This window comes from Martes martes, assembly GCF_963455335.1.
Source record: "Martes martes genome assembly, chromosome: 11".
NCBI classification, from domain to species: Eukaryota; Metazoa; Chordata; class Mammalia; order Carnivora; family Mustelidae; genus Martes; species Martes martes.
In genome coordinates, this window is record NC_137899.1 from 60322169 (window position 1) to 60342621 (window position 20453).

At 35.3% G+C, this 20453-nt stretch overlaps 1 protein-coding gene across 4 annotated transcripts in view; it reads left to right on the top strand.

The window, feature by feature from the left end:
* Window positions 1–20453, top strand: part of TAX1BP1 (Tax1 binding protein 1) — a 79563-nt gene that overhangs the window by 19178 nt on the left and 39932 nt on the right. For all 4 annotated transcript variants that reach the window (XM_080818604.1, XM_080818606.1, XM_080818605.1 and 1 more), the window contains 5 exons: window positions 2797–2984; window positions 6528–6686; window positions 15450–15598; window positions 15688–15778; window positions 19883–20068. In XM_080818604.1, coding sequence (XP_080674730.1) covers window positions 2797–2984; window positions 6528–6686; window positions 15450–15598; window positions 15688–15778; window positions 19883–20068 — 773 coding nt within the window. The remainder of the gene's footprint in view (window positions 1–2796; window positions 2985–6527; window positions 6687–15449; window positions 15599–15687; window positions 15779–19882; window positions 20069–20453) is intronic.

Here is a 20453-nt window from a genome sequence, read left to right on the forward strand (position 1 = left end):
AAAGTTGCAAAAATAGTGCACAGAATTTCCATATACCCATTGCCCAGCTTCCTTTTATGTTAACATTTTACATAGTACATTTATTTAAAAAGATAGGAATTTAATATTGGTACAACAGTAGTGACGGAAGTATAAACTTCATTAAAATTTTATTAAGTGTTTCTAATAGTGTTCTTTCCTGGATCCAATCCAGAATCTCACTTTGCATTTAATTGTGTTATCTTCTTATCTCCTCCAGTCTGACAGTTCCTCATTCTGTCCTTGTCTTGTATGACTTTTACCTTTTTGAAGAGTATTATTATTATTATTTTTAAAGATTTTATCTATTTATTTGACAGAACATGAGCCAGTGCACAAGCATGGGGAGCAACAGGCAGAGACAGAGAGAAGCAGGATGTGGGGCTCGATCCCAGGACCCTAAGACCAGGGTGGGAGAGGAAGGCAGATGCCCAAGGACTGAGCGAGCCACCCACGTGCCCCTTTTGAATAGTAGTATTACTATTTTGTGTGTTTTGGGTGGCGGGGAGGATAACATGTTCCTGTTTCTGTGCTGGTGTTTTTTCATGATTAGATTGAGATTATACATCTTTAGGAATAATGTCATATAAGTGCTGTTGTACCCTTTATAGTGCATTGTATCAAGGAGTACTTGATGTTCATCTCGTTGCTAGTGATCTTAATCTTGATCATTTGATGTCTGCTGGGTTTCTTTACTATAAAGTTAGTATTTTTCCTTTTGTAGTTAAGGAATGTTCTGGGGGTAGAGAGTAAGGAATTTTTACTGTGTTTGCCTAACAATGCTTTTCTGTTTTCATTGCTTGCACGTTTATTAGTTGGAATTATTACATTGGACTTGCCAATGGACTCATGGATATTTATTTTCTGCTTTGGAATAAAGTCATACTATCTTTTTTTGTTGTTGCTTAAATTATTCCAGCTTTCTTTGGCCATTGGGAGTTCCATCACCTGAGCTCTTGTATTTTTTGACATTCCCTCTACCCCCTGCCACTTTAAATTTTTTTTTTTGAGGATGTCTTTCTTTCAAGCACCACAAGATATTTCAGGCTTATCTTGTATTTTCTCCTCCCTCCTGTTTCTAAGGAAGAAGGTTAGCTTTTTTTTAATGAATGAAATCAAGTTAAGTAAATATAATCTGAAACTTTCAAGTTGTGAAAGAAAAACAGGCGTATTGATTAGAGATTTTTGGATAGATAGGGATATTCAAGATAAGGTGAATGTATTGATCTTTTTTTTTTAATTTTTAAAAATTTTATTTGAGAGAAAGAAAGAGAGAGAGGGCACATGAGCAGGTGGAGGGGCAGAGGGAGAAATAGGCCTCCTTGCTGAGCAGGGAGCCCAATTTAGGGCTTGATCCCCGGGACTCCAGGATTGTGAGCTAAAGGCAGACGCTTAACCCACAGAGCTACCCAGACACCCTTGTATTGATCTTAATATATTCATTTTACCACCACTGAATGCTTCTTTTTTAGAAGTTGTTATGGGGGATGCTAGAATTTTTATACATATTATTTGTCTGCCCTCAGTATTTCTGAGTTCTTGACAAAGCATATAAAGCATGTATATTACCAGTGGTAATTGATAGTATATTGTGGAATATTTTTTTAATGTAAAAAATACCGTGGGAACTTTGGAGAGAAGGTAAAGTTTAATTTTGGGCAAGGATAATTAGCAAAATTTAAAAAGCGGATAAAAGATGAAGAAAGGAACAAATATCAAACACGTATTTGTCAGATACTGGGCTGTATGGTATAAATACATTATAGATAATCTGGACCTGTGAGATAGATGTCTTCATAGCTTTTTTGCAGATTAAGAAACTGGGGCTCACAGAGGTTGAGTCACTAATGGCTAGTAGTAGAGCTGAATTCTAGAATAAAGCTGTGTGGTTCCAAAGCTGTTTTTATTCTGCTGCACCAGTGAACAACTTCTTCCTGTCTTTTACACAATTCACATACAGCATATTCCTTTTGTTAATATCTATCTTTCATGCTATGAATGTCAAATTTGAGGGAAAATTTAATTTTTTTTTCAGGTTTTATTTATTTGACACAGAGTGAGGGCACAGGCAGGGAGAGCAGCAGGCAGAGGCAGAGGGAGAAACCGGCTCCCCACTGAACCTGTAGCCTGATGGCAGAGCTCCATCCCAGGACTCTGGGATCATGACCTGAGCTGAAGGCAGATGCTTAACCGACGGAGCCACCCAGGAGCCCCTAGGGAAGATTTCTTTAAATGACATATTCCTATCTGCAGTTCTAGATTTTTGTGCTGGGTCTTCCCTTGCTCCTCCTCCAGTCTCTTTCCTCATTGAAAACATATGTGTTGGGGCACCTAGGTGGCGTAGTTGGTTGGGTGTCCAACTCTTGGTTTTGTCTTGGGTTGATCTCAGGGTCGTGGGATTGAGCCTTGTATGGGGTTCTGCACTCAGCATGGAGTCTGCTTGATATTCTCTCCCCCTCTCACTCATGGGCTTTCTCTCTTTCTCTAAGTCTTAAAGAAAAAGAGAAAAAAGAGAAACAATATGTGACTCTCCTAGATAGTTGGTTTTGCCCTAGTGAAGATAAAGGGAAAGGATATTCAGGGAGGACAGATTTAGACCTAAGAGAAATTAGGGTGTGTTTACAGAAGAAGGGAGAGTCTAGTTTTGATAATTTGTGAAAGAAAGGAGGAAGGACTTACTCTGTGTGCCTAGAACAGGTCAGGAATGAGTGGAGAGAGCAAGTAATGGTAAATTGGAGGAAAAAAACAATTTAACAATTTTTTGGTACTTCTTTTTAGGATATTACCTTCCAAATGATGATGGAGAATTTTATCAGTTCTGTTATGTTACCCATAAGGGTGAAATTCGTGGAGCAAGTACACCTTTCCAGTTTCGAGCTTCTTCTCCAGTTGAAGAGTTACTTACTATGGAAGATGAAGGAAACTCTGATATGTTGGTGGTGACCACAAAAGCTGGCCTTCTTGAGGTAGGAACCAACAGTGAGCTAATAATTTATAGGTAATTTAAGAACAGAGCTTCTGAATTTAAAAAATTCAGAAGAATAATCTGAAAGTTAAGTGGTTTTAAACTAAAATGGTAAACTTAGAGTGTTGTTTCTGAAATACTTAAATTTCTTCCTGCCACAGGTTAATTGATTGCACTGTGCAGGGACTGTCCCTAGGGCCTATCGGTATTTTGTGCATAGATGCACAGTAAATAACTATTGAGTTAGATTTAAAGCTTTCCTAATGTTACCTTACACTGACTTTTCCTCTTTAGTGGTTGCCTAATCCATTGATTATAGAATAGTACAGATTTAGGTTGTGAAGCTCGTATAAAGTAATACATCTAACTGTAATTGCATGTGAACTTCATTTCACTGTACAAGAATGCTCTATTCCAAGTATGGCAGCGAATTAGGAAAGATTCTAGTCTCAGTTTAGGTTGAGCATTTAGAATGATTTCCTTGTTCATTTTATCAAGTGAGTATTGTGTGTTAATCATAATCTAAAGAGAAAAGGTGAAAAGCTTCTTATATTTTTTAATTGACTATTTGGGGGACATTGCATTGGCTCTAATAGAAATTTACTGTATAGATAATCTAATAATGCTTTATGTCAAATTCTGGTAATTATTGAAGGACAAAATAGAACAGCATTCTTACTTCACGATTTCAGTATCTTTAAACCAAAAAACTAGAATGTTACATTTGAATTTCTGTGAAAAACAGCTTATTTAGTTGGTTCATTATATATTTTTGGTTAATTTCCATTCATATTTAATCTTGCGGGTCCTTTTTCTTTATAGTCAGATGGATGTTTTTTATAAATAAATACTCTATGCCTTTGGTTTTATTTATCTTCCAAAACAGACTAGAGGAAAAAGATAAGGTCATAGATGTAATACTTTTATTAGATAGTCAAACTAAGAAGGTTAGAAGGAACCAATCATTTTTTTATTGTGAACTCTTCCGTATCTTCCCTTCCCCTTCCAGAAATTCCTCTCTTATCTTAAATAAAGAAATGTAATTTTTATAGGGTGACTAAAATGTTTTGTGGTGACAACTGCCTGATGATCAAGGTTTTTCGCCTGGTGTTTGAATGCTAGTCAAAGATGGTGAAACAAGCCTAGCTCTTAAAAAGAATGCAGTTAGCATTTATACTGTAGCCTTTTGAATACTTGTTAGACCACCCTGATTTCAGGGCCTCCAACAACAACAACAAAAAAACAGGCATTTAGGCATCTTTATCTTTCTTAAGCTCCTTTTCTAAGTTACACAATTTATTTCATTTCTTCCTATTCACAAGAGGTACTTTATAAAGAAAATTTAAGTTGCTGTCTCTTAGGTGCTGAGATAATTGGTGAGATAAAATGTTTTTATTCTGACCAGTATTTTGACAAGTCTTAAATTTTCCACATTCATCAAAATCTTTAATGATTTTATCTAAAACTGCACAAAGTTAGTACAAATATGAGACATCTGTGGCATTGTTGACATTGAAGGGGTTGTATCTTTTTTTTCACTTAGGTGTGAACCTTGATTGGATCTTAGAATTTAAAAAATAGCTATTTTGGGAGGTTAGTGGGAGTTATATAACTATGAACTATCCATTGAATGTTGTAAAGTTGTTAATTTTCTTGTTTATGATAGTGGTAGTGGTTGAAAAGGAGACTCCTTTTTAGGAGATGCTTGCTCTGAGTACTTAGGGGGAAGTGTCTGAAATTTCAGGTGGTTTAGCAAAAAACAAAGCAAAAGTAAGTGATAAAGGGATATGAGGTAAACATTTTTAATATTTCAGTAAATTTAAGTTGTTCATATTAATATTAATCAGTGAATTTAGGTGATGAGTGTTGATTTAAAGCTTTAATTTGGTATGCTTGAAAGATTTCAGATACAAAATTGGAGGCAGGAATCAGACTTCTTTCTATACATTTTTATCTAATTTGAATTCCTCTTTAAAATTTCTATTTAAGATTCAGTAAACTCTTCAGAAGGTATGTGCCAATTAAATGAATCACAGGGAAAAATTGGTTCTTAATTTTTCTACTGTACTATGTCAGGATATATTTTCACGTTTAAGCTGCCAGAAAGTTTAGAGCCAAAAGGTGTTTTTAAAAAAGTAAGGAATAAAAGAAGTTTAATATAATAATAATCTTTTCTTTTTTGAATAAACTTTTCTTTTTTTGAGGGCATTTTACTCCTAATGTTTTCATTTGGTCGGATGGAAGAGATAGAAGAGTCATAATAAAAATTTGCAGCTTTTCAGCTTTCATAAGACCCATTTTAGAGTTTAATCAGTTTGATCCCAGTTTAATCAGTTTGATACCAACTTAGTGCAGGAAAACATTTTATTTTAGCTCTATGTATGTTGCCTCCTTTGTGAAATTTTCCCTCTTGTCTTCATTATTCCTGTTAGAATCAAAGACTTTTTGTTCTAAATGTAAAGCTAAGAAATGCTAACCATTTTATTTACTACTATTTTAGTACTACTATATTTAGTAGTACTTTAATGAGTAATATTTTAGAATCCTGGCGTATAGGTTTTCCTGAATTGAGTTACTATTAGTGTTCCCATTAGAATCAGTTACATTGTTAATTGTTACAGCCTGCATTTTTGTCCTAAAATTCGCAGTTACTTTGTTGTTGTTGTTGTTTTTTTAATTTTTAAAGATTTTATTTATTTATTTGACAGAGAGAGATCACAGTAGACAGAGAGGCAGGCAGAGAGAGAGGGAGAGAGGGAAGCAGGTTCCCTGCTGAGCAGAGAGCCCGATGCGGGACTCGATCCCAGGACCCTGAGATCATGACCTCAGCCGAAGGCAGCGGCTTAACCCACTGAGCCACCCAGGCGCCCCGCAGTTACTTTGTTTTAATTTAGCCAAATAGAATCCATTATAAATATAGCAACTGATACTACTTAATACCAAAACTTTTAAGAGTAACGCCATAGATGAAGGCCTTATTTAACATATAAGGAAGTTCTTCAAAATCAAAGATATCTCATATCTTGATTATTATTTAAGAAAAATCCAGAATTAAGTCAGTTATGAAACAATATGCCTTGTTTTTGCTACTTATTTGAAATTGATTAGCAAGCAACTTCATGGTAAAGTTTACTGAATTTATACTTTCTTTTATTTTTAAAGATTTTATTTGAGAGAGAGCGAGCGCTTGGGCACACAAGTTTGGCGGAGGGTCTATGTGAAAGGGGAAAGCAGACTCCACTGAGTAGGTAACTGGATGTCGGGCTTGATCCCAGGTTCCTGGGATCATGACCCAAGTCAAAGGCAGATGGTTAACAGATGGACACACCCAGGTGCACCTGATTTTGTACCTTCTTTAATGTTATTTTTTGCCCGACCACAAGGTTTAAATTTATGATTCATAAATTTTTATTTACATATATGATTTATAAAGTAGATTATATGTACAGGTTCTTTTTATGAATTTCTTCACTATTTTTGAAATGGAAAATTGAATAATATTTTAGGATTATAGAAAAATCAATTTGAATTTATTGTTTTATAGTTGAAGATTGAGAAAACCATGAAAGAAAAAGAAGAACTGTTAAAGTTAATTGCTGTTCTGGAAAAAGAGACAACACAACTTCGAGAACAAGTTGGAAGATTGGAAAGAGAACTTAACCATGAGAAAGAAAGATGTGACCAACTGCAGGCAGAGCAAAAGGTTAGTTGTGTTTCATGTAACTTATTGGGATTGATAGTATATTGTCTGAAACCCACTTTTCCAAGAACTGAACCAATTAAAGCAAGTAAAAACTGTTCTTAAAAAATGGCATTTAGATACATACTTACAGAAGGATGGATTAGTTCCTATCAGTTTTCTGCTGTAACTGCTTTTTATGTTCTGAATAGTTAAAATTACTTTTAGAATTTTTGGTACCAGGCTCGATGAGGTGGTTCCTGACAACTGTTGCTATATGCTTTCCATCTAATTCTAGAGTAATTGATTTTGGGAGAGGGTTTGGAAATCTAAATAGGAGTGATAAATACTGAATAAGGGGAAAGTAGGACAAAGTAGTTAAAATTACCTTTCAAGACAGAATTCAGTGAAATAAGATGATAAGATGTAGTATTAGACAAAATTTTGAACTCCATGATGTGAGAAATGCTATAAATTATCCTGAAAGAACACATAAAGTATACGTCTTAAACCATGTAGTTTCATTAGAGATACAAATGGATTTAACTTAGTAGATGAAAACAGTTAAAAAAAAAATAAAGCAGTCACCTAGTCATTGACTTATATTCCCAAGAAGAGTAATTTGTTTTGACATATGATAATACGTTTCATAATCTGATTTATAACTTGTTGGATATTCTTAGGTCTTTTTACAGAATTAACCTGTTGTTTTCTAAGGATAGGTGTGTTCCATTTTGTCCAACAAGGCCTAGAGCAGTTACTTGTTACTTGAACCAGTAGTGCAGTGATTTTCACTAATTTTTATACTCTAGCAGAGTGGTTGTAAATTGCATGCCTGACCAGAGATGATACATAAATAGGGCTTAAATTCTGGAAAGATTTTCTCTTGTCATTTTGAAGAGTGCTCTTTTGCCTGAGATGGTAAACATAATATGAAGCAGTGTGTAGAATTGTGAATTTCTCCTTATAAACATCTGTAACACTGTTTGTATTACCATTAGCCTTTTTAGTTTAAAAGATGCAGTTACTTCCCCATTTTCCTCTTTGGGGGAACACTTAGAATCCTACTGGGGGAGTATCGTGCAGTTTAGGCAGGCATACCAAATATTAAAGTATAGTATATGTGCCTACCTTGATTGTTAGGACCTTCAAATAAATGGTTTATTCAGTTGTTGAAACCCCTTGGCTGTTTTGTGTAGTTACTATGCTGTTCTCTCTATTCTTTATGCTTTTATCTCATTTGTACCTGAATTTGGAATGCCAGTCTTTTTTCTTTCACTCTGTTACAAGTTGGAGGGGTGGAGGTGAAATAGAAGACAGTACTCATGAAAATGGCCTCGTTATAGCATGTACTTCCTTAGCTTAATAAGATAAGAATACCCTGAAATGTGGCCTTTGAGGTTTTAACTCTGATCACCTTGAAATCCAAGGGAAGAATGGATCACTAGAAGAATAGAAGGCCTTCAATTGTGTGAAATTACTCATGTACACCAGGCCATGCATCTGGTCCAGTCGAGTTATTAGCTGAGATTTAAAGTCTCAGGTATTCTCTGCTGTCCAGGTGACAAGGGTTAAGCACTATAAGACCATAATGAAGAGAGCTAATTCTGACATACTTAGGTTGAGAAAGTAGTAGATTGAGGTGAGGGGATTAGTGAATCAAAATTTATAGGAGATTGTGGCTGTTGTACCCGGAGGAGGTATACAGCAGAAGTTTTTATGGCAACTCATAAATCTTGATGACAGACACTAATCTTAGAGGGGACTTCTTCGATTCTGTTATTTTTGTGTTGGGTTTATACTCTGGGAAGATGAAGTATGTGGAAGTGGCTTTTAAAATGCTATTCTATGCTGTGAAAATGGTGATGTGAAAAAAGACTTGGGGTGCCTGTGTGGCTCAGTCGGTTGAGTGTCAGACTCTTTATTTCAGCTCAGGTCATACTCTTGGGAACGAGCCCCATGTTGGGCTCCACACTCAGCATGGAGTTTGCTTGTCCTTCTCTCTTTACCCGTCCCTAGCCCCCCACCCCCAGCATATGCATGTTCTCTCTCAAGTAAGTAAAATCTTTAAAAAACCTAGATTGATGTTTCCTCTGTAATAGATTCTCACTAAATGTAAGTAAATATTATTTTACTAGTTTTCATAATGATGAACTAGAGAGTCAAAGAACTAAAATATGAAATTCGTACCATTTTTCTCAGATCCTAGAAGTGATACTTATGTTAAAAAAAAAATCTTAGTTATATGTTGGCAGTTGCCTTCTTACTTCTTTTTTTTTTTTAATTTAAAAACAAATTTTTTTTAAAGATTTTATTTGTTTATTTGACACAGAGAGAGATTACAAGTTGGCAGAGAGGCAGGCAGAGAGAGGGGGAAGCAGGCTCCCTGCTGAGCAGAGAGCCCTGATGTGGGGCGCGATCCCAGAACTCTGAGATCATGATCTGAGCAGAAGGCAGAGGCTTTAATCCACTGAACCACCCAGGTGCCCCAGTTGCCTCCTTATTTCTGGGGATAAAATAATGTGCTTGCTAGGAGAAATAGTTCTTTTTGTTACTAGCCATGGGGCACTTTTTTTTTTTTTTAATTTTCTTTTTTAAAATTTTCATTTTTTCGCCTTCCAAATCAGTCTTCTTCTGGGCAGCTAGAAAGCTCCCTTCTCTTAGTTGGGTGGTTTACGAAATCCATGACATTTCTTGGCACTTGTTTTAAATCTCTTCCATAGTGTGAATTCTAAAAAAACAATTTCAGTGTAGTAATTCTAAATGTCATCTCTTTGAGGTACTGGGTATATATACTGCTGAATATCTGAGGAACTGTTATGATGTATCACCTATAATTTCACTTAAAATTTTAGAATGGACAGTTTACTAGGAATGTCTGTGGCAACCTTCAGTTTCTTCCTGATAGAAGAAATTGCGTTTTCCTGTTTTATAAAATAAGATGAGCTTGTTACCATTCATTACTTGACAAATACTAAGTTAAATGTTTATAATAATTAAATGTTTATAAATAAAATCTCTGATCTTTTATAAATACTGACTTTGTATTATGAAATGCCAATAGAGAGAACATTCCTATTTTGAAAATTAAAAGAATTGGATGTGTTCCGGTTATCAGAAACGGATTGGTTTTAAGTGTTATGCTTAAGTATATTCTAGGTTATGTTGTGTAATTGGCTGCTTAAAGGAATAAAATAGGATTACAAAGTAGATTAAAACTGAAACCAGATAACATCTGTAAATTAAGAAGTATAAATTATATATTTTCTTTTGCCTGTATTTTAATGTGCTGTGTATGTTCCATTATTCATGTATACCCTAGATTTAAAAAAGTAAATCTTGTGTTAAGGATAATTTTTACATTCATTTTTAGTTTAGCTTTGTGTTTGTTTTCTCTGTTATAAAAGGCTGATTCATAAAAATAACCTGTTTAATACTTAATGTAAGCCAGGCGCTGTTCTGAGTACTTACATATGTTAACTCATTTAATTCTATAAAGTAGGCATTGTTAAATACACATTTTACAGACATAGTACAGAGAGGTTATTTAACCTGCCTGTGGTCGAACAGTTGAAGTGGTAGATGTAGGTAGTCTGGCTCCTCAGTGCTCTTAATGACACTCTGCCTGTCACTAAAGATGTGAACTTAATCTAATTGATCTTTTTAAAAAACAGCTATATTGGGGTTAATTTATCATTTACATATCCTAATGTCCAACACTTTACAATACACGATTTAGTAGTTCTTATTAATATTTACAGAATTGTGCATCCATTATCATAACCTAATTTTAGGACATAGTCATCAGTCCAGAAGAAACCTGTACCTGTACCTGTTAGTGGTCATTCTGCATTTCCTTCCCCCTCGGTCCCAGGCAACCACTAAGCTAAATTTCCAGCTCTGTGGATTTATATATTTTGGGCATTGTGTACAAATGGAATCATGTGTGGCCTTTGTGACCTTCTTTCACTTAGCATAATGTTTCCAGGGCTCATCTGTGGTAAAATATGCATCAGTACTTTATTCATTTTATTGTCAAATGATACTCCTGTGTATTGGTTAGTCTTTTTTTTTTTTAAGCCCTAACTACATTTTTCAGACGTACAATTAGCAGGTTTTAGGTATATCCATTGTATTCTTGTTTCTGTTTTGGAGTGCAGGATATGTATTTGAAAATTAGAAGATTAAAAACTGAGGGTCAGGGAACCAGTGATACTGAGTCTTGTTTTTCAAATAGGACCAAAATGAACTGTCACCTTGTTTTATAGTTTAGTGTATAATTTTTTGGAGCCTAAACTATTATAGTTTTTTCCCATAAAATAGTATTCTTGGGTGCCTGGGTGGCTTCTCCTTCTCCCTCTGCCTGTGTGTGCACCTTTCTTTAAGAAATAAAATCCTTAAAAAAAAATTGTATTCTTAACTTGAATGTTGTTAATAAAAGATGTACTTCAAGTTTTTTTTGGGGGGGGTTGGTTTTTTTTATGATTTTTTTTATTTGAGAGTGAATGAGAGAGAACATGAGCTGGGGCGGGGGGTTAGGCAGAGGGAGAGGGAGAAGCAGAGTCCCTGATGAGTGGCGTGCCCGACATAGGGCTGGATCCCAGGATCCTGGGATCATGAGCTGAGCTGAAGGCACATGCTTAACCAACTGAGCCACTCAGGTGTTTCTCAAACTATTTCTAAACTAAATTATACTTGAGAATACTTAAATAGTATTGCTTAAACAATATAAGGAGCATGTTGTACACTGTTGTATTTATTCATACTGTTTTCATTCTTAAGTTTCATAAACTGGGTAGTGTACCTTGAGATACCAGCCATTTGGAGTTATCACAGGTACAGGAAAGAACAACTTGAAAGATCTCTCATTATGGTGGCTCTGGCTAGTGCAGATCTCTTCTGCTGTCTTTGTTTTTGGCTTCTCTTCTGTAAAGCTGTATTTATCACTGTATTGGATATCCAGTTTTGGACAGAGGTAGTTTAAGACAATCTGCTTAATACATGGAATTGCCTCGGGTGCATATATATGTGTGCGTGTGCATGTGTGTATCTCCTCTAACACGTGGAGTTGCCAAAAACCAGTTTTGAAGCTATGATATCATTGAATTTCCAGAACTCTTTCTTACTGATTATCATTGAGTAAAAAAGACACAAAGGCCAGATTTTATTTCTTTAGAATTTTAATATTTATTCATTTTTTAGAGTGGGAGCAGGGAGGCGCAGAGGGAGAGAGAATCTTAAGCAGGCTCCATGCCCCCTGGCACAGAGCCCAGTGAGGGGCTCACCTCATAATCCTGAGATATGACTTGAGCTGAAATAAAAAGTCGGGTGCTTGAGTGTCTGAGCCACCCATGCACCCCACAGAGACTTTAATATTGTAGGAGTGATCATTATAACTTAGATATACATATCAATAAATTTCTTTAAGGCCGATTTTCATTTTATACCTGATTTGCTAAGTAATAGTTTCAGGAAATTCATAATACTTTGTTTCTAAAATATATAGTTTAAACTAGTTCATAATCTCTCCATGGAACAGAGTAAAACCAGAAATAAACCCATGCATACTTGGTCAACTAATTCATGACAAAAGAGCCGAGAACATACAGTGGGGAAAAACAGTCCCTTCAGTGAACAGTCTTAGGAAAACTGGACAGCCACTTGTAAAAGAATGAAACTGACCCACTGTCTTACACCATACACAGAAATCAACTCAAAATGAATTAAAGACTTAAGACTCGAAACCATGAAACTGCTAGGGGATAAGCGCTTTGACATTGGTCTTAACCATTTTCTTGGATTTAACACCAAAAGCAAGAAATAAACAAGTAGACTGTATCAGAGTATAAAGCTTCTGCACAACAAAGGAAACCATCAACAAAATGAAAAGTGAATTCCAGAAGGGAGAAAATATTTGTAAATCAAATATGTGATAAGATGTTACCATCCACAATTAACTAAAAAAAAAAAAATCACACAACTGGGATGCCTGACTGACTCAGGCAGTGGAGCATGCAGCTCTTGATCTCAGGGTTGTGAATTCAAGTCCCATGTTGAGGGTAGAGATAACTTAAGAGTCTTTAATTTTTTTTTTTTTTTTAAAGATTTAATTTATTTGAAAGAGAGTTGAGCGTGAGCCAGGGGGTAGAAAAAGGGCAGAGGGAGAGGAAGAACAGGCTCCCTGCTCAGTCAGTTAAGTGTCTGACTCTTGATTTTGGCTCACGTCATGATCTCAGAGTGGTGAGCTCGATCTCTCAGTTTAGCGTGGACTCTGTGATTCTTGCTCTTCCTCCGCCCCCCCCCCACTTGCTCATGCTCTTTGTCTCTCTAAAATAAAATCTTAAAAATCTCACAGTTTCCACAAATGACATAATTCTTTTGTCAGTAATTTGCTGTTTAGAGTATTCAAGTACTAATTTACTAAAATTTACCACTGTATGCATTCGATTCCAGAATACCATAATCTTTTCTAAATGGTTGTCCATAATACTATGTGTTTTTTTTTTCAAATGTATTCATTTGTAATCACAGTTTTGTCTTATTTTGAGAATTATTTTGAGAATAAGTGTGTTCTGTTACTTTAGGTATATTTAAAGTGCGTGTTTAGCCACTCAGATAAGTGGCTTATTTTTTTTCCTCTGGTGATTCATATTTGAGAGTTACGACTTGAAGGAATTGCTAATAGTGGCTCATGGTAGGGATTCTTCAACCTGAGAGGAGGGAAGAAGTTCACTACATGATTTTGAAATGCCCAGATCTCTTGATCTCCTTTTGCCTCCATTTTTGTAATTGTTTTTAACTTGATGTACAATGTAGCAGCTTAATGTAGTCAAGTTTTACTTTAATATTAGAATTACTATGTTTTTGGGCAAGATTTGCAAATATTGACCAAATGAATATTTATCTCAAATTTCAAGTGTTTTTCAATGATTGTGTTCTAAATTTTATACTTTTTAAGAACTTTTTAAAAGAAAGCAGGATTTTTAGTTGTTCGTATGTACACTACAGAGTTTAATGTGATTTTCATTCTAAGAAAGACTTAAACAAATTGAGATGCTATGCTTCACTCAAACATGAGAACTAGAGGCCTGAAGAATAATTTCTAGCATTTTCATGCCATTAGAAAATAGGTGTGGATGTGGAGAAAATATTAGGTGCTTTTATGGGTGCCGGGCAAAGATAAGACCGTCAGGTTATATTACAATTAGTGACTCACTGTAGAGTTAACTGGCTCATCGATAAAGCAGTAAGTTCATATTTTGCATTTAGTTACTTATGAGTCTTCCCTAGTTATGGCCCCATACATTTTTTAGAATACTGTTTACCTGTTACAGAACTTCATTAATTACAGATTTAGAAACTAGTTTTTACCTGTAAGCAATCTAGTCTTTGTTGTAGGAAGAAATAAATCTGTAGCCTCTTTGCAGTGCCAAAAGTGCATGTGGTAAAAATAACAATACAAAATTAAAAAAACTATTTAGAAACCTCTCTGGCTATCTTTATAAATCACCAAGACAAAAATGTGTCACATTTGCAAGAGTCATTGGATATTGACAACAGTTTATAGCAGAGGAAGTACTATTTTTTTCTGGGGCATTTTCACTGGAATCAGAAAAGCATTTAGTTTTGTATAACAGTCTTTAATGTTGCAAATTTAGTAAGGAAACATTTGCTTTGAGCAAAAATAAAACCAAGAGAGTGTATCTGACCCTTATTGTGATGGGATTTTTAATGAAGTGTAGATGTAACATAGCAATTTTCATATTCTAGTAATATATTTAAAGTGATATTTCACCTGTAAGTAAAAAATTTGGCTGAGTTACTTTATGAAAATTCAGGTGGCTTATAAATACTGTATAACATTTGTTAGATTTTTAAATTGTAAGAATGATGATTTCCTTTAGCTTCTGTTGTTTAGGTGGGTGGTACTTTCATAAGTGGGAAGTTTTAAAATCATTTTTTAACAACAGTTTGTCTTAATTTATCAGTTCCTTTGATGTATAGTTTTCTATAACAAAGTATCTCCATGTACACTGTTACATTTGATTCTCATGATTTTATAAACTAGGAAGAAAAAGCTTTATTATGTTCATTTTACGTATCATAAAATGGGTTTAGAAAGGAGCTTGACCAAGTTCTTGTATGTTACTTAATTGTCTTGGTGTGTTAATATTTTTAAAACTTTTAAATCGTTGAAAGTAGAATATTCTATTTTAAATAGGAATACTTTTTTATTGCATTTACTACTTTTATATTCATTTTAGTTTCTTTGAATGTTTATTCAGGCCTCTGAGTCACAGTGACAGGATCATTATGAACATTGTTTCAGATGCATATCTTCGTGCTTTGTATAATTATTGGTGGTACTTAATGATCTGTACTAGAAGAAGGATTTTTTTGTTGTTTTTTTGACAATGCGTTATCTGTGCTGGTATCATATGAAACCTGACTTGTCACTAGAGTAGCACTGAGAAACAAGATGTCAAAAATGAAAGTGACGAATTAAAAATTTTTTTCTCTCATTTTTGTTGCCTGCCCTCTGGTGGAGAAGTTCATGAAATCAACAAACAGGGTGTATGAGAAGTCTGTAAAAGAAAATAGTAGTTGTTTGATTTGCTATATGAAAAATTGGATGTATGTTTCAGTTTAAGGTTTAGTTTTTAATCTTAGTTTATAAGTTTTAGAGGGGACAAATGTGGGATTAACAATTTGAGAATACATAGATTTCTTAAGGATATGCAAATCTGCTTTAGAGATTGTTTCTTAGAAATTGTTGTTGTTTCTTAGGGTCTTGTTGAAGTATCACAAAGTTTAAAAACGGAAAATGAAGAGTTTAAGAAGAGATACAATGATGCTGCATCCAAAGTTCTCCAGCTTGAGGAAGATATTGTGTCAGTGACACATAAGGCAATTGAAAAAGAAACTGAATTAGACAGGTATTTCTGATGGTTTTGAAAAATGCTTACATATTTCAAAAATGCTTTAATGAAAATTTTTTGTCTATATTAATGTTACTTTAACTCAGTTTGAAGGATAAACTCAGGAAGGCACAATATGAAAGAGAACAACTGGAGTGTCAGTTGAAGACAGAGAAGGATGAGAAGGAACTTTATAAGGTAGTTTATTCTTTCTTCATTTCTCTTTGTTATCTATTGCTGTGTAACAGATTACCGTGAAATTTAGTGGTCGGGAATTGGGGAGCAGCTTAGTTGCATGGTTCTGGCTCAGGGTGTCTTGGTCAGTTGCATTTAGGATGTTGGCAAGGGCCCCAGTCAGCTACAGGCTTGATTGGAACTGGAGGATCTGCTGTCAAGATGGCTCACATAAATGACTTTGTGGCAGGATGCCCTTCAGTCTCTTGCTATGTGGGCTACTGTGTGGCCTCTTCAGTGGTCGCCTGAATGTTTTCGCAACAAGGATGCCGCTTTCCCTTGGAGGGAGGAAGTCCTAGTGTACTTTATGACCTAGTTACTAAAGTTGTAGATTAGTCCTGCTTTATCTTATTCATTAGAAGCTAGTCACTTGGGTCCAGCCAGTACTTAAACAGAAGGGAGTTGGGCTTCACTTTTTTTTTTTTTAAGCTTTTATTTATTTATTTGACAGAAAGAGATCACAGGTAGGCAAGAGAGGCAGGCAGAGAAAGAGGAGGAAGCAGGCTCCCTGTTGAGCAGAGAGCCCGATGTGGGGCTTGATCCCAAGACCCTGGGATCATGACCCGAGCTGAAGGCAGAGGCTTAACCCTCTGAGCCACCCAGGTACCCTGGGCTTCACTTCTTTTTTTTAAGATTTTATTTATTTATTTGACAGAGAGAGATCACAAGTAGGCAGAGAGAGAGGGAAGCAGGCTTCCTGCTGAGCAGAGAGCCTGATGCGGGACTCGATCCCAGGACCCTGAGATCATGACCTGAGCCGAAGGCAGCGGCTTAACCCACTGAGCCACCCAGGCACCCTGGGCTTCACTTCTTATGGAGAGAAGTATCAAGGGATTTGGGGACCTGTTTTAAAACTACCCCATTGTAAAAAGAAAAAGAAAACAACAACAACAAAAACCCTACCCTATAGTGTATAGTCCCTAAACATTTTCAGGAAATTTGCTTGTATTTTACTTAGCAGGTAATACATAATAAGTCAGTGAAGTTTAATAGTAACAGGATACCTGCCTGTTTATCAGAATTTATAAAACCTATTGTTTTCCCCTTTTAAGAACATCTTAGAATATTAATTTCAGTGATGATCATGCTTTAGAGTTTGACTTTTAGAATAATCTTCAGAGAATGTCGTTTTAAAGAAAATTCTCTCTGTTAACAAATCTTCACCTTTTTGAAATTTTTCTTTTTTAAATGATTCTGAAATAGGATGGTTAGCTTAATAACCTGTAATGCTGTAGATGTAAATTGAGATGTGTTTATCTTAAGTGGCTTATAGCAGTCGTGAAGGCAGTTCCAGATGAGGAATTTCAAGAACATTCTGAGTTAAGTCAGTATTATTTGGGTAGATTCAGTCATTTGATGATAATAGAAAAGGGAGACACACAGTATTGTGGTATATATTTGATGAAAGTTAAAAGCATACAACTGTTTAAATATTCAGTATTTGATAGTTCCAGTTTGCATGTAGAAACTAGAATATGATTTACATTGCCGGTTGTTTTTTTCCTTTTTATTTTTGGTGGTGGTGGGATTTTTTTTTAGAAGATAAAAATAAAATACTGAATCCACCATGCACCTGAGAGCAGAGAGCATGGATGGGGGCATTTTGTATGTCACAGGTTATACCCATTTTATTTTATTTTTAAAAAATTTTTATTTATTTATTTATTTGACAGAGAAAGATCACAAGTAGGCAGAGCAGCAGGCAGAGAGAGAGGGGAAAGCAGGCTCCCTGCTGAGCAGAGAGCCCGATGTGGGACTCGATCTCAGGACCCTGAGATCATGACCTGAGCCGAAGGCAGAGGTTTAACCCACTGAACCACCCAAGCGCCCCCCCCATTTTATTTCTTGAATAGCTTATCCCCAAGGTGTGTGTGTGTGTGTGTGTCACTCCCAAAACAAAGAAAAATAGTGATGGAGTAGCAAGCAGAGGGAGAAGCAGGCTCCCCTCTGAGCAAGGAGCCCCATGTGGGACTCAATCCTAGGACCCTGGGATCATGACCTGAGCCAAAGGCAGACACTTAACTGACTGAGCCACCCAGGTGTCCCGCTTTGGTGGATGGATGATTTATGATTTGACCCTTTAAGAAAATATGCCCCAAAATAATGTTTGATTTTTGAACAAGATTTTGTGAAAAAGGGAAATAATAGAGATATCTAGAGAAATTGATGGAATTGGATTACAATTTGTACAGTGTTTTTGCAAATTACCCTAGATGCAGCTTTTTAAAGTTATAAAGCATTTTTTTAACTAAATGAAAATTGGCATCTCTCATAATTTTTTACTCAATGTTAACAATGAATTTCAGTGAGAATATTTCAGTTTTGTTGTCAGGAAAAGACCTGAGCATTATTTCTTTCCATGGATAGTTGCTTTCCATGTTGCTTTTTGTTAGCATAGTGGGAGATAATAAGATAGAATGTCTGTGTCTTCAGTCTTTTCAATTCAATAATAAAATTAATTCTAAAGGCATTCTAGTTAGTATTGGAAAGGGTTTAGGAAGGTCCTAGGTTAAACCAATGATGCTAGAGAGGTGTAATGAATGATACAAGGATGAATTATTTTGGAAAGAGAGAGGCCTATGTCTAAGGATTTCATCTTTCCATCCTGCCTTTCTTTTCTTTCTGTTATGAGAATCGGACTTCTTGTGTTTTGTAGAGGGTTGGCAGGCACATTTTAGGGTAAATTTACTGCTCTAAATTATTCCTTATGCCTTGTTTTTTTTCCACTTTCTGCAGATTTTTTGTGTTTTTGCTTTACACCTGAATGACCAGTCCTTTATAATAAAGAGTGGGCAGCAAGGAAGGAAGGGAGAGAATGAGGTGTCTTGGGGATTTATTCTTCTATGGTGTGAAAATATCTCCAGTTTTCTATAAGCATTATCAGTTGGGATCATATTGACATTGAAATTTCCATTTGAATATATTTTCCTTCAACTTCCCAGTGCTCTAAACAGTATTTCATTTGTATGTGTGTATCCCCAAAATGGGACTAAAACTTCCTTAGAGATTTTTGTTTTGTGGGGTTTTTTTTCCTTTTCCTTTCTTTCTTTCCCTTTTTTTTTTTTTTTTAAATGGCAAGGAGACTGTACTTACTGAATATGATAAGACCTCATATTAAATTGTTAATCTCCAAAACAGGCTTTCCCTTACAGATTGTTTATATATATAATCAGAGAGACTGCTTATATCTTTCTTTTCTAGCCCCTCGTAGAGCATATGATCCATCCCTGTCCTGTCAGAATTTAGAGTAATGGATAAAACACTTTCTTGAGCTGATGATTATTAAAATTAGATAGTGTTTTTAAAGTGATGCTGTAAAGGACTTGGCTGGTGACACCTCAGAGAATCTGGAGTTATATTCTGTCCTTGTGAACAGGAATTAGTGTTTCAGCATTCATACATTGAGGTCAAGTGCAAGTAGTATGTTAATTTATTTCTCTCTGTTACTCTTAACCAAAGCAAAATACTCTTTATGGTGGAAACTAGATATCGGTACTCTTTATAATTTCAATTATGGAATTTGATTTGTGCATCTGTTATGAGCAAATTAGCAAGTGCTGCCTAAGTTCCTGGGAAAATTAATATAGTGGGGTTAATCAAATGTATTTTTAGGGACATAGGAAGTACATGACAATACTTCTCAAAATAAAAATATTGCTTAAGATGTTGTTCTTCAATGTATCCCTTCGGTTTTCCAGAATCTCTCCATGCCTTTATATCTGAATATACCTATAACATAATTTGTTCCTCCAAAAGAACAACCAAATTGGTTTGTATTTTTAAAGAGAACTTAAATTTATTAAATGAGAGGAGAAGACTTTAGAGATCAGGTAATATTTTAAGACCTTAGATATAACCTCTTTGAAAAAAAATACTTAGAAAGACTGTGTTTTGTTTCTGTTTAATTAGCTAGTCATTTAATGTAACTTGGGTCTCCTGACTCCTGGTCTAGTAAGTCTTCTGGTTCCTTGATCATTTTTGGGTTAGAGATAAACAATGGTAGTTTGAAATTTGAGTAACTTAGGTTATGGAGTTAGAGTATTCTTGACATCTCAAGCACTGTTACAGGTACATCTGAAGAATACGGATATAGAAAATACCAAGCTTGTGTCAGAGGTTCAGACTTTAAAGAATTTAGATGGGAACAAAGAAAGCATGATTACTCATTTCAAAGAAGAGATTGGCAGGCTGCAGTTCTGTTTGGCTGAAAAGGAAAATCTGCAAAGGGCTTTCTTGCTTACAACCTCAAGTAAGGTAAGTATTTTTGCAGTGTGTATCTGAAGAGTGTAAAACATGTGTCTGTTAAATGTATGCAACCTAGTGGTTTTTATTTTTAATCTTTCCTTTCCCCAAGCCTTTCTTTTGAAGAAGTGCAAATCTGGAGGCATTCAACATTACACCCTAAATACATTAGCATGTCTCCCTATCAGCATGTACATTATTCTGTATAACCATCAAACCATTAACATACCTGAGAAATTTAACATTCATAAGATAATATTTCATTCCTGTATGTGGTTTTAGTACATTTAAATTGTCCCAAATATATTTCTGTATAACCTTTAAAATTTCTTGGCCCAGGGGAAATAAAGATCACCCAATTACTGTGTTCTTGGTCTGCTCTAATCTAGAATAGCTT